This window comes from Scyliorhinus canicula, chromosome 15 (genome assembly GCF_902713615.1).
Source record: "Scyliorhinus canicula chromosome 15, sScyCan1.1, whole genome shotgun sequence".
NCBI lineage: Eukaryota > Metazoa > Chordata > Chondrichthyes > Carcharhiniformes > Scyliorhinidae > Scyliorhinus > Scyliorhinus canicula.
The window spans coordinates 43,865,333-43,879,903 of NC_052160.1; the positions used below are offsets into that span (position 1 = coordinate 43,865,333).

Here is a 14,571-nt window from a genome sequence, read left to right on the forward strand (position 1 = left end):
ACCACAGCTGAAAGCATGTTGGCGGCACGGTAGCACTGTGGCTTCACAGTACCAGGGTCCCAGGTTCGATTCCTGGCTTGGGTGACTGTCTGTCCGCAGTCTGTACATTCTCCACATGTCAGCATGGTTTCCTCCGGGTGCTCCGATTTCCTCCCACGATTACAGAAAGAAGTGCTTGTTAGGTGAACTGGACATTCTCAATTCTCCCTCAGTGTACCCGAACAGGTGCCCGAGTGTGGCGACGAGGGGCTTTTCACAGTAACTTCATTACACTGTTAGTGTAAGCCAACTTGTGGCAAAATAATGATTATTATTATTGAAGCAAAACCAGTTCACACAGGCAGTTTCCATTTTAAATTTGGAATTGGGAATTTATGACAGGAATATAAAAGAGCAGAATGTAGGACTGTAAAATGGACACCGAATTACATCTTCAAACCATGTTTTAATAACTCCTCACCCTGCAAATTGGAAAAGAGGAGCAGGTTGTATCACTTCATGACATATCACATTAATACATTGTTTTACCCGCTCTTGAACAAATTTGAAATTGCAATTGAAGCTGATAATTTAATAATCAAAGGAACTTACTTGATCAAGTGTATTTTTCTCAAGACAATCATTGGAAAGTCAATTTCAAAGTATTTTTTCGGAAGCAAGTTTTGATCCTGTAAAATAATTATGCCAGGTAAACAGAAAATTTATATGGGAAATAGAAAACAGGCAAACAACACTGTTACAATTCAATTTGAGCTGTTTCCCCAAAGTTTATAAACTCGCGTTTTAGAGCAGGCTCAGGGTCACCATCAGGTGAGCACAACACAGATCCTGTTCACAGCAGGTGGAGTCAGGGACACCGAAACCCATAGGACTTCTGGCTTTTGCTGAGTCCAATGATGAGCCTCTGGACTCGGCCCTTATTGTTTCAAAGACATACAGGGGCACATCAAGCAGGGTTGTCAGAGACCATCACTAGATTAAAATGGAGGATGGAGGTGTCTATGTTCTGTCAGATGTCTTGACCCTGACATAGGAATGCATAGAGAAACATAGAAAATAGGAGCAGCCGGAGGCTATTTGGCCCTTCGAGCCTGCTCTGCCATTCATTATGATCATGGCTGATGATCCAACTCAATAGCCTAATCCCACCGTTCCCCCCATATCCTTGGATCTCCTTCGCCCCAAGTGCCTCAACCACTCGCAGTTGCAACAGATACCACAGCCGTACCACATTCTTGGTGAAGAAATTTCTCCTCATCCCTGTCCCAAATGGTCTACCCCATATCCTCAGGTTGTGACCCCTGATTCTGGACAACCCCACCATCGGGAACATACTTCTTGTATCTGCCGTGTCTAGTCCTATTAGAATTTTATAGGTTTCTCGATGATCGCCCCTCATTCTCTGAACTCCACCGAATACAATCTTGGCCAACTCAATCGCTTCTCATACGCCCATCCTGCCACCCCAGGAATCAGTCTGGTAAACCTTCGCTGCACACCCTCTAGAGCAAGAACATTCTTCCACAGATAAAGAGACCAAAACTGGGACTTCTGGTGGCGGCGATGGCGTAGGAAGCTGCACATTTGGGAGCTCCCGATTCAAACGGACTTTTCGGCTCTTTTTAAGAGCCCAAAACGGATTTTTTTTCAACGTCTCACGGTGGGAGAAGGTGTGGTGATCGACTTTCTCCGCATTTCATGACTCGAACTCGGAGTGGAAAGGGGGAAAAAACGGCAGCAGCGCCCCAGAAAAAACGGGGGAAGGATTCCAAGATGGCGGCCGGCGGAGCACCAGAGGAGTGAAGGCTGTGGGCGCAGGAGCAGCAGCTTCTCTCCTGCACTGTTTTACAGATTTTAAGGCTGAGGTGCTGAGCTCTCTGCAGGAAACAAATAAAAAGCTTTCGGAGATTCAGACGACTCAGGGTGCTGCCATCCAGGCGTTGCAGGCGCAGGCCGTTGAACGTGAGGAGGAGGCCGTGGTCCTCGTGAGTAAGGTGGAGGGGCACGAGGCACTCCATAAGAAGTGGCAAGACCGCTTCGAGGAGCTTGATCACCGCATGAGGCGGAAGAATCTGAGGATCTTGGGCCTCGCGGAGGGGTCAGATCTGACAACCTACGTGGCCACGATGCTGAACTCGCTAGTGGGGGCCGGGTCTTTCCATCTGCCCCTGGAGCTGGAGGGAGCCCACAGAGTACTGGCCAGGAGGCCTAAGGAGAACGAACCCCCGCGTGCGGTGCTGGTGAGGTTCCACCGGTTCAGTGATCGGGAGTGGGTGCTGCGCTGGGCCAAGAGGGTGAAGAGCAGCAATTGGGAGAATGGGGTAGTACGGATCTACCAGGATTGGAGTGCGGAGGTGGCTAAGCGGCGGTCCGGGTTTAATCGGACGAAGGAGGTGCTCTAAAAGAAGAAAATAAAGTTTGGAATGTTACAGCCTGCGCGCTTGTGGGTAACTTATCTGGAGCGGCATTATTATTTTGATTCCCCGGAGGAGGCGTGGGCCTTCGTGCGGACGGAGAAGCTGGACTCGAACTAGGGGTTGGGGGTCGGTTGTAATGCTTTATGGCTGGTTTCTGCTGTTGCTGTGTTTTTATCTGTACTTTTGTAATTTTGATATGGTTATTTATTGGGGTGTTCTGTTTTTTGTTGGGGGGCATTGTTTGGGTTTTGTATTTTGCGGGGGGGGTGGGGGGGGGGGTTGGGGGGGTTTGTTGTATTCTGTATAGGGTTGGGGGTATGGAGTGGGGCTGGTATTTGAGAGCGCGTCAGAAGGGTGTGGTGGGGCAGTGCGAAAGCGCGGGCTTTCCTCTGGTTTCCCGCGTTGTGGGGCTGGGGGGTAGAGATGATGACGGGGGGGGGGAGGCGGGGCCTTAACTGGTTCCTCCCCGCGCTGGAGTGGTGCCTTGAGGAGTGACAGGATGGGGGATGATCCCACTTTGGGAAGGGTCGGGTTTGTGGCGGGAGTTTCCGGGGTCAGCAGAAGTTAGCTGACCCACGGAAGTACAATGGAGGGTTCCTAGCCTGGGGGGCGGGGGGGGGGGGGGGAAGGGGAATACCGGGTTGCTGCTGGCAGGGTCAGGAAGGAGCTGGTGGGGGCCGGGGGGACAGAGGTGAGGTGTTGTCGCTGTGGGGACTGGGTTGGGCGGGGGGTGCTGGCCTGGGGCAGGCAGTCGACAGGCTATGGCTAGTCGACGGGGGAGGGGGATGGGACGCCCTCTAATCCGGTTGGTCACCTGGAATGCGAGAGGACTGAATGGGCCAGTGAAGCGGTCTAGGGTACTTGCTCATCTGTGGGGGCTAAAGGCAGATGCGGCAATGCTTCAGGAGACCCACCTGAAGGTGGCGGACCAGGTCCATCTGAGGAAGGGGTGGGTGGGGCAGGTTTTCCACTCCGGGTTCGATGTGAATAACCGGGGAGTGGCGATTCTGGTGGGGAAAAATGTGTCGTTTGAGGCATCTGAGGTGGTGACGGATAAGGGGGGTAGGTTTGTTATGGTCAGGGGCAGGCTACAGAGAGAGAAGGTGGTACTTGCTAGTGTGTACGCCCCAAATTGGGATGATGCGGGCTTTATGGGCAGCAGGGTAGCATGGTGGTTAGCATAAATGCTTCACAGCTCCAGGGTCCCAGGTTCGATTCCCGTCTGGGTCACTGTCTGTGTGGAGTCTGCACGTCCTCCCCCTGTGTGCGTGGGTTTCCTCCGGGTGCTCCGGTTTCCTCCCACAGTCCAAAGATGTGCGGGTTAGGTGGATTGGCCATGCTAAATTGTCCGTAGTGTCCTAATAAAAGTAAGGTTAAGGGGGTGTTGTTGGGTTACGGGTATAGGGTGGATACGTGGGTTGAGTAGGGTGATCATTGCTCGGCACAACATTGAGGGCCGAAGGGCCTGTTCTGTGCTGTACTGTTCTATGTTCTATGAGGCGTATGCTGGGACGTGTCCCGGATCTAGAGGCGGGAGGTCTGATTTTTGGGGGGGGGGGGGGGAACACTTCAATGCGGTCCTTCACTGGATCGGTCCAGTTCAAGGACGAGTAGGAGGCCAGCGGCGGCCAAGGTGCTGAGGGGGTTTATGGACCAGATGGGAGGGGTGGACCCATGGAGATTTGTGAGGCCGAGGGCACGGGAGTACTCTTTCTTCTCCCATGCACATAGGGTTTATTCTCGGATAGACTTCTTCGTGGTGAGTAGGGGACTGATTCCAAGAGTGGAGGAGGCCGAATATTCGGCCATTGCAATCTCCGACCACGCTCTGCATTGGATGGAGTTGGAGATGGGGGAGGTGCGGGACCAGCGTCCGTTGCGGCGGTTGGATGTGGGATTGTTGGCGGAGGAGGTGTGCAGGAGGGTCCGGGCAAGTATTGAGGGGGTACCTCGAGGTGAATGACACGGGGGAGGTCCGGGTGGGGATGGTCTGGGAAGCCCTGAAGGCAGTGATTCGTGGGGAGCTGTTATCCATCCGGGCACACAGGGAGAGGAGCGAGAGGAGTGAGAGGGATAGACTGGTGGGGAAGATGCTGGAGGTAGATAGGAGGTATGCAGAGGCACCAGAGGAGGGATTGTTGGGGGAGAGGCGCAGCCTACAGGCTAAATTTGATTTGTTGACCACTAGAAAGGCGGAGGCACAGTGGAGGAAGGCACAAGGGGCAGTGTATGAACATGGTGAAAAGGCAAGTAGGATGCTGGCTCATCAGCTCCGCAAGCGGGATGCGAGTAGGGAAATTGCTGGAGTGAGAGATAAGAGTGGGAATGTGGTGCGGAAGGGGGTAGAGGTGAATGAGGTCTTCAAGGACTTTTACGGGGAACTGTACCGGTCGGAGCCAACGGTGGAGAGGAGGGAAATGGAGAGGTTTCTCGACGGGCTTTCTTTTCCGAAGGTGCAGGAGGAGCAGGTGGAGGGGTTGGGTGCGCCGATTGAGCTGGAGGAGCTGGTTAAGGGGATCGAGCAGATGCAGTCAGGGAAGGCGCCGGGGCCGGATGGGTTCCCGGTGGAGTTTTATAAAAGTTTGTGGTCCCTTGCTGATGCGGACAATGAATGAGGCGTGGGAAGGGGGGACTTTGCCCCCGACGATGTCGTGGGCGCTGATTTCTTTAATCTTGAAGAGAGACAAGGACCCCCAGCAGTGTGGTTCATACAGGCCCATATCTCTCCTCAACGTAGATGCCAAGGTGCTGGCAAAGATCCTGGCCACCAGGATAGAGGACTGTGTGCCAGGGGGTTGTACACGAGGACCAGACAGGTTTTGTTAAGGGAAGGCAGCTGAACACGAATGTGCGGAGGTTGTTGAATGTCATCATGATGCCGGCGATTGAGGGGGAGGCTGAGATAGTGGTGGCACTGGATGCGGAGAAGGCCTTCGATAGAGTGGAGTGGGGGTACTTATGGGAGGTGTTGGGGAGGTTTGGATTTGGTGAAGGGTTTATTAGATGGGTGAGGCTGCTATATGAGGCCCCGATGGCGTGTGGCCACGAATGGGAGGAGGTCGGAGTACTTCCGGCTTTACCGAGGGACCAGGCAGGGTTGCCCTCTGTCCTCCTTGTTGTTTGCATTGGCAATCGAACCGTTGGCGATGGCGTTGAGGGATTCAGGGATGTGGAGGGGTTTGGTGCGGGGTGGGGAGGAACATAGGGTGTCGTTGTATGCCGATGACCTGCTACTGTATGTGGCGGACCAGGTGGGAGGGATGCCGGGGGTGATGGAGCTGTTAGCTGAGTTTCGGACCTTTTCAGGCTATAAACTAAATCTAGGCAAGAGTGAGGTGTTTGTGGTGCACCCTGGGGACCAAGAGGAGGGAATTGGTAGGCTCCCGCTTAAGAGGGCAGGGGAGAATTTTAGGTACCTGGGGGTGCAGGTGGCCAGGGACTGGGGGACTCTTCACAAGCATAATCTCACCAGGCTTGTGGATCAGATGGAGGAGGAGTTCAAGAGGTCGGACATGCTGCCATTGTCGTTGGCGGGGAGGGTGCAGTCCGTCAAAATGATGGTGCTTCCGAGGTTCTTGTTCCTCTTTCAGTGCCTGCCCATCTTCATCCCCAGGGCCTTCTTTAGGAGGGTGACTAGCAGTATTTTGAGCTTCGTGTGGGCACATGGGACTCCGAGAGTGAAGAGGGTTTTCCTGGAGTGAGGGAGGGATGGAGGCAGGCTGGCACTGCCCAACCTTTTGGGGTACTATTGGGCGGCCAATGTGTCAATGGTGCGTAAATGGGTGGGGGGGCGTGGAAAAGAATGGAGATGGCGTCTTGTAGAGGTACGAGCCTGGGTGCCCTGGTAACGGCGCCGTTGCCGTTCTCTACTAAGAGGTATACCACGAGCCCGGTGGTGGCGGCGACCCTAAGAATCTGGGGACAGTGGAGACGGCATAGGGGAGAAACAGGGGGCTCGATGGAGGCTCCATTAGGTGGAAATCATCGGTTCATCACGGGGAACACTGATGGGGGATTTAGGGGGTGGCATAGGGTGGGCATCAGTAAATTGAGGGACCTGTTTATTGGCGGGAGGTTTGCGGGCCTGGGGGAACTGGAAGATAAATTTGGGCTCCCCCAAGGGAACATATTCAGATACTTGCAGGTAAAGGCGTTTGCTAGGCGACAGGTGGAGGAATTCCCTTTGCTGCCCTCGCGGGGGGCGATGGACAGAGTGCTTTCGGGGGTGTGGGTCGGAGAGGGGAAGGTGTCTGACATTTATAAGGCAATGCAGAGGGTGGAGGAGTCGTCAGTGGAGGAGCTGAAGGCTAAATGGGAGGGGGAACTAGGGGAGCAGTTAGAGGATGGGACTTGGGCGGATGCCTTGGAGAGGGTCAACTCTTCCTCCTCATGTGCGAGGCTTAGTCTCATCCAATTTAAGGTGCTGCACCAGGCCCATATGTCTGTGACTTGGATGAGCAGGTTCTTTGGGGGTGAAGACAGGTGCACCAGGTGTTCGGGGAGTCCAGCGAATCATGCCCACATGTTCTGGGCATGCCCGGCACTGGAAGAATTCTGGAAGGGGGTGGCGGGGACGGTGTCGAGGGTGGTTAGATCCAAGGTCAAACCAAGTTGGGGACTCACGATTTTTGGAGTTGCGGCGGAGCCGGGAGTGCAGGAGGCGAAAGAGGCCGGTGTTTTGGCCTTTGCGTCCCTAGTAGCCCGGCGGAGGATCTTGCTGCAGTGGAAAGATGCAAGGCCCCCAAGTGTGGAGACCTGGATCAGTGACATGGTGGGATTTATAAAATTGGAAAAGGTCAAATTTGCCCTGAGAGGATCAATACAAGGGTTCTATAAACGATGGCAGCCTTTTCTGGACTTTCTGGCTCAAAGATAGGTATCTTGGTCAATAGCAGCAGCAACCCGGGGGGGGGGGGGGGGGGGAAAGAGAGAGAGAGAGAAACTGCACACAGCATTCCAGATGTGGCTTCACCAGGGCCCTCACAGCAAGACATCCATCCTCCTGTACTCAAATCCTCTTGCAATGAAGACCGGCATACCATTAGCCTCCTTTCCTGCTTGTTGTACATGCATGCTCACCTTCATCGAATGGTGCATGATGACACCCAGATCTCGTTGCACATTCCCCTCTCCGAATTTATGGCCATTCAGATAATAGTCTGCGTTCCTGTTTTAGCTACCAAAGTGAATAACCACATATTTACCCAAATTATATGGCATTTGCCCACTCACTCAACTTGTCCAAATCAATCTGGAGGATCTCTGCATCCTCCTCACAGCTCACCCTCACATCCAACTTTGTGTTATCTGCAAATTTGGAGATATTACATTTTGTTCCATCATCTAAATCATTAACATACATTATGAATAGCTCAGGTCTCAGCACCAATCCCTGTGGTACCCCACTAGTGACTGCCTGCCAATTTGAAAAACACCTGTTATTTTCTATTCTTTGGTTCCTGCCTGCCAACCAGTTTACTATCCATCTCAATACACTATCACTCATCCCATGTGCTTCAATTATGCATGCTAATTTCTTATGCTGGACTTTGTCAAAAACCTTGTGAAAGTCCAAATGAACCACATCCACTGACTCCTCCTCAAGTCAAATATTTACATCTTTGAAAAATTCCAGTAGATTTGTCAAGCATGATATCCCCTTCATAAATCCATGCCAACTCTGTCTGATCCTGCCACTGTTTTCCCAAGAGCCCTCCTAAAATCCTTGATAATGGATTCTAGAATTTTCCCCACTACCGACATCAGGTTTACTGGTCTATAATTCCATTTTCTCTCTACGTCCCTTTTTAAATAGTGGGGTTACATTAGCTACCCTCCAATCTATAGGAACCGTTCCAGAGACTATAGAATCCTGGAAGATGACCACTATTTCTAGAGCCACTTCCTGAAGTACTCCGGTATGCAACTTATCAGGCCCTGGATCTTTATCAGCCTTCAATCCCATCAATTTTCCCAACATCATTTCTCTACTAATATCGATCTCGTTCAGTTCCTCCCTCTCACTAAACCCTGCATTCCCCAACATTTCTGGTATCTTATTTGTGAAGACAAAACCAAAGTATGTGTTTAGTTGCTCAGCTTTTCTTTATCCCCCATTATAAATTCCTGTTTCTGGCTGCAAGAGACCGACATTTGTCTTCACCAATCTTTTTTTCTTCACATACCAAGAGATACTTTTACAGTCAGCTATATGTTCCCTGCAAGCTTACTCTTGTACTCTATTTTCCCCTTCATCAATCCCTTGGCCCTTCTTTGTTGAATTCTAAACTGCTGCCAATAATCAGACCCTTTCTTGGCCAATATCTATGCTTCTTCCTTGGATCGAATACTATCTCAGGCACTCACAAATGGGAGTGTCAGTTGGACACCCTGGCTATCCACCCAGAACTCCTCTGGGCTGCCCGAACATTACAAGCCCTTCTGCCTGTCACCCAATCATCTCAAATTCCTCAGGCTGAAGCAGGTGCACAGTGGGGTTCTTCAGGCCAAGGCCATCACAGACAACAGGCATAGCATTCAACAAGCTGCCTCCACCTCTGATGTGGACATCAGGGATGCACCCAGAAGTAGCGGCAAGGTTAAGAACAATGAAGAAATTTTGAGATCACAAAGGTGGCACAGATGTTCACAATCTGTATATGCTATGCACATAAAACCATATAATCCATACAGTGCAGAAGGGGGCCATTCAGCCCATTGAGTCTGCATCAACCCTCTGAGAGAGCACCCTACCCAGGCCCAACTCCCCCACCTATCCCTGTAGCCCCATAACTTGCACATCTTTGGACTGTGGGAGGAAACTGGAGCAACCAGAGGAAACCCATGCAGACACTGGGAGAAAGTACAAATTCCACCACACAGTCACACAAGCCGAAATTGAACCTGGGTCCCCGGCGATGTGAGGCAGCAATGCTAGCCACTATTCCAATGTGCCGCTGTGGGGCAGTATGGTAGCACAGTGGTTAGCACTGTTGCTTCACAGCGCCAGGGCCCCAGGTTCGATTCCCAGCTTGGGTCACTGCCTGTGCGGAGTCTGCACGTCTCCCCGAGTTTGCGTGGGTTTCCTCCGGGTCCCTTCCACAAGTCCCGAAAGACGTGCTTGTTAGGTGAATTGGATATTCTCAATTCTCCCTTGGTGTACCCGAACAGGCGCCTGAATGTGGCGATTCGGGGCTTTTCACAGTAACTTCATTGCAGTGTTAATGCAAGCCTACTTGTGACAGTAAAGATTATTATTATATATTTTGCTTCAGTGAACTTTTCATCTGGTGAATTGCTCTTCTACCTGCTGCAATATTTCAAAGTCATACAGTGCAGAAGAGGCTGTCCCTCATGTTCTCCAGAGTTGAGTGTGGGTTACATATCTGCCAATATTCTGGGATCTTATGTGTTCCTGGTGTCCTGCAGTGTTATGTTGTGTTTACAGCTATATATCAGCTGTTCAGCAGTGTCCAGTTGTTAACTTGCATAATGTAGAATTGTGAACCTAGCTAACACTCAATGACTCCTGAATTGGCTGCTGGTGGGCAACGACTATGCAAGAACAGTGGTGTATGTCAAGGCCTCAAATGCCAGACTATTATCCGGAAGGATGCTGTTCTGGACCTGATGGTGTGGCTAGCCCATATTCCTGAGACAGCTCTCCAATGGGCAACCAACATGATTGTTTGTTCGTGAGAATGCCATTAGTATGCCTGGTTTCCATGTGGACATCTGAGACTTGTGGAATGGAAATGTTGCGATGTCGAATAGAGCCATTTTCCACCTGATATACGTGCTTATTTATCAAAGCATTAACTAATTAATGCTGAAGTTAGGATACTCCAGATGAAGGCATGGTCATGAGTGATTGTCAGTCATTAGACAGAGCTGCTGAAGAAGCTTTCAGTGCACACAAAGGTGACCCGACTCATAGGCTTGCATCCATCACTGAGTGTGACAGATGACTGGATCATAGAAAACGTTCTCATCATATGGACTCAGTATGATGATAAGACCCGACCATTAATCTTGCATGAGGGATTGCCTGTGGAGAGTTCCCGCAGTCCTAATTTGGATTAGATTCCAGACATCAAAGTGAGAATCAGAGAGTGTAGACCAGTGTTTTTCAAACTTTGTTTCCGGGGGACCCATCTTTACCAATGGGCCAACCATCGGGACCTACGCCGACCGACATTTGTGATCCACCATTTTCTCTTACCTTTATTGCAAGTGGTGAGCCTGCTTGGTCCTCACGATCTCATTCCAATCAGCTTCACAGGAGAGGGCTTTGCACATATTGGGTGCAGGATTCAGCCGGTTCCTTTGTGCCGTCTTCATCTTTCTGAGGACGTAAAATCTAACCTCACACATGTAGGTCTTTGTGATGGACAAAGGCAACAAAATGCTTGTTTTACTCAGCTCCGGATACTCCTCGGAGACGTTACTCCAGAATGCTGAGTTTCATTGACTTTTGCTGTGTTTTTAATGTGCTGTCAAAGCTGAGGCGCAGAAGTTCAGTTAGCTTCACTTGGAGTCAGGCTTGCCAGTACATTGACAGTTTCCTTAGTAATGCTGCTTTCGTTGATGTGTCGTAGCAATGTGGGGAACATGTAGTTTTGGCTTTGCACTCGTAATTGCCAAACTTTCAATGACTTTTGGAAAGCTGCGATTTTTTCACAGTGCCAAAAGCAATCATCATCCTTCCCTTGCAATTTGAGGTTCAGTTCATGGAGAATTGAAAAGATGTCTGCAAGGTAAGACATAGTTAGCATCCAAATTTCATCAGCAAACAAATCAGCCAGAGAGAACAATTTCTAGAGGAGGAAGGCGTGGATTTCGTACCTCAGTCGCTCCCTGTTGACTGACCATTACAGTAACTCTTCAAGCCGATGAAGTCCACCGTCGTAGGGATTGACTGGACACTGTTTCAATTCAATGCTTTAATGTAGTCTAAAAAGTCATCAAAAAAATTATAGCTACCCTTCAGTACACAGAGGGTGACGATGTTATGATTCCCCATGGCTTTCATTATATCCCTTGCCAAATGTTCAGTTTTGTCCATGATTAAACCATGAGGAATATATACCCTCTCCAGATCATTTGAGTAATGTTTAGGGATGCAAACCAGAGAGAGGTCATAGCCTTGTTCATCATCTATGATCACCACACAGTCAGCCGCCGCCATGCTGCGATCACACTTTGACCCCAGGTTCAGGTCCCAACACTCTTGGGCCGCATGCAGACTGATGAGTGGACACGCATGCGCCCGCATTTTTTTAGCTGGTTGTGGCTGCCATTTGCAAAGCTGCTCGCAGACGGTATTGTTGAAAGCTGGCTGTTGTGCGTGAATTCCCGCGATCGGGAACGTCGCATCGGCTGGCTCTGCGACCCACACCCCGGGTTGCAACCTCCACTTTGAAAATGCCTGGTGTAGAAGGTCTTCCTTGAGGTACCTAGTAACATTCAAGGCATAGTTCTGCAAGTGCATTAAGGTTAGCAATCTACCCTTGCCTCTTGAAGGCTGCCATAGGTAGCATGTTGGCGGCATGCTTAAAGAGACTGCACCATGTCTATTCTGTTACGTTGGTGGAGTTATGATCCCATAAAAAAGCTGCCACATACTCCAGAGGCTGCCTCGCATTCAAAGGAGGAGGCCATCATCACGCAAGATTGTAACTACTCATTCTGAGATTGATGTCCTTTATTGAGATGCTGAGGATAGCAAAAGAGTAGCGAATGTCGAGGCAGCATGGAGAGAATGGGTGAAAAAGGCTGGTCTGAACGAATCAGCGGCATCATCATCCTGGAAACTTGCGGCTATAAGCATCACATGGACACGTCTGCCATGTGCTATGTCCTCCTCCTATGGATTCTCAGCTTCCTTATCCTCATGGAGCGCAGCCATCTTCATGTCCTCCTCATCAGAGGAGACATGCAGCTGCTCCATCTGCAGCATCAGATTGTGTAGCATGCAGAAAACCACAATGATGCGGTTAACCCTCTGGGGAGAGTGCTGGAAAGCCCTGTCTGACCAATCCAGACATCTGAAATATATCTTCAGTATGCCAATGGTCTGCTCAGTCAAGGAGCGCATCACAGAATGAGCCCCATCGTACTCTTCTGAAGCAGTTTGTGGCTGCCTAATGGGTGTCATTAGCCTAGTATTTTGTGGGTAGACTTCATCTAGGAGGAGCCAATCCTGTATGCGCTGAGGGCTCTCTAAGATCTCTGGCACCTGCACGCGACCAAGTGTTGAGAGAGCTCCCAGGGTATCTTGCACAGACCTGCATAATCTTCCCCTGGTGGTTACTGATCAGCTGAACGTTGGTCATTGAAACAGATTGAAAACCTGGCCCCAGAGCAGAATGGAGTTTCACAAGAATGTGCACCACGAGTTAAAATGCCCAAATCCATCAGTTAGCATTTGAGTGTTTCTAACATGTTTCAGCTATGCAATGATCACCATTTGGCAAAAGGCAAATTAGCCCAAAAGTGCAGTGTTTGACTACTCCCACATGCCTCTGGATCCCTCCCCTGGCAATGTTTTCCATAGCTTATTTTTGTCCTGTATCATTGGAGAGGCTTGCAATATGGTGGTGTTTAAGTTTTACTGTGAGACCAACTTCCAAGCCCTCTTCCTGTCACTGTAGAAGTTCTTCCCATTGTGCTGGAAGAGCACAATGTGCCGATTACCCTCCCTCTGATCACTCTCCTTCTTTTGTCTCTAATCCAAGATCACATCTTGACAGTTTTTGATATCCCTGTCATTCCTGCCTAAACATATGATGTCAATATCCTTTTCTTTTAAAAAAAACGAGTACCAATTTTTTTTTCCAATTAAGGAGCAATATCGTGTGACCAATCCACCTACCCTGCGCATCTTTTTGGGTTGTGGGGGGAGACTCAGGGAGAATGTGCAAACTCCACACGGATAATGACCCGGGGCTGGGACTGAACCCGGGTTCTTGGCGCCGTGAGACAGCAGTGCTCACCACTGCGATACCATGCCGCACTGATGTTGATGTCCTGATACCCCATGTCGACCTGACCCCCCTTCTCATTTTGAGGCCTTATGCACAGTGACATACCAAGACACCCCCCCCCCCCCCCCAAAATAAGACTGAGTGCCCCACATTGTATTTATTACCTGTTCCCCAAATACAGGCTGCAGATGCCTCCCCTGACTGTGAGTGTGCCGCCTGCAGCACAGCACCAATTCCACAACCACCAGGACCAACATGTGCAAAGGACTGACCATGCCCTGAACTACAGGGTGGGCATAACTGACAACAGGACAGATAGGCCCTTCCTCTCCCTGTACTTGCCAAGCACAGCTATTTAAGTGACTACACTATTGCCCAGGACAGTCTATGATTTCTGACCCTGACGACCAATTGCTCTATTGCCCCGGACAGTCTATGCTTTCTGACCCTGACTACCTATTGGTCTATTGCCCAGGGTAGTCTATGTTTCGTGGCCCTGATTAACTTCACAGCCGTCACCCACCCAGTCATGTGTCTCTTTTAAAAATCAAAGAATTCTGATCGAGATTCTCCTTCCCTTACATATCCAATCTAGTACTTTTTGCTTTGAGTACTAATGACATATTTGAGCTAACAATTGAGCTATCAATAGGGCAATTGTGAAAAGTCTACTTCATAATTTCGAAGAGGACAGTCATATGTGCAGGGACAATTCAATGTGAAGAGTCTATGATTCAACTTCATCAGTTGAATCTTTCTAAAATTGTTTATTTTTGTTTCAAGAATATTGGGATATGTTGAACCTTTGACGCATGAGCTTATTAATCCACTAATACACCAGTTTTGCACCAGATGGCTTGTTTATGATTTATAGCCATGGCAAATTATGAAATTTATTGCAGTAATTGTAAAGTGGACTATGTGGGGGTAGCACACCTTTAATGCTGGAAATATTCAAGTCAGGCAGCACCTTGAGAAATACAAAATTAATATTTCAGATCTGTGACCTTTCATCTGTTATTGAACAAACAGTTCAATAATCGTTCCTAACCCATCCATCGCAATAACTCAAAGCTCACTGCAAGTTAAAAAAATTTCAATGTGCCCCAGTAAAAGTACAATTCCCACCACCTCCAAGTTCAGAAACAAAAGTTGACATTTAACAACCT

The 14,571-nt window shown here is 49.7% G+C and overlaps 1 protein-coding gene across 3 annotated transcripts in view; it reads right to left on the reverse strand.

Annotated features, from left to right (window-relative positions):
* lcmt1 (leucine carboxyl methyltransferase 1) overlaps nucleotides 1-14,571 on the reverse strand; it is a 57,011-nt gene that overhangs the window by 25,375 nt on the left and 17,065 nt on the right. For all 3 annotated transcript variants that reach the window (XM_038819890.1, XM_038819892.1, XM_038819891.1), the window contains exon 5: nucleotides 592-668. In XM_038819890.1, coding sequence (XP_038675818.1) covers nucleotides 592-668 — 77 coding nt within the window. The remainder of the gene's footprint in view (nucleotides 1-591; nucleotides 669-14,571) is intronic.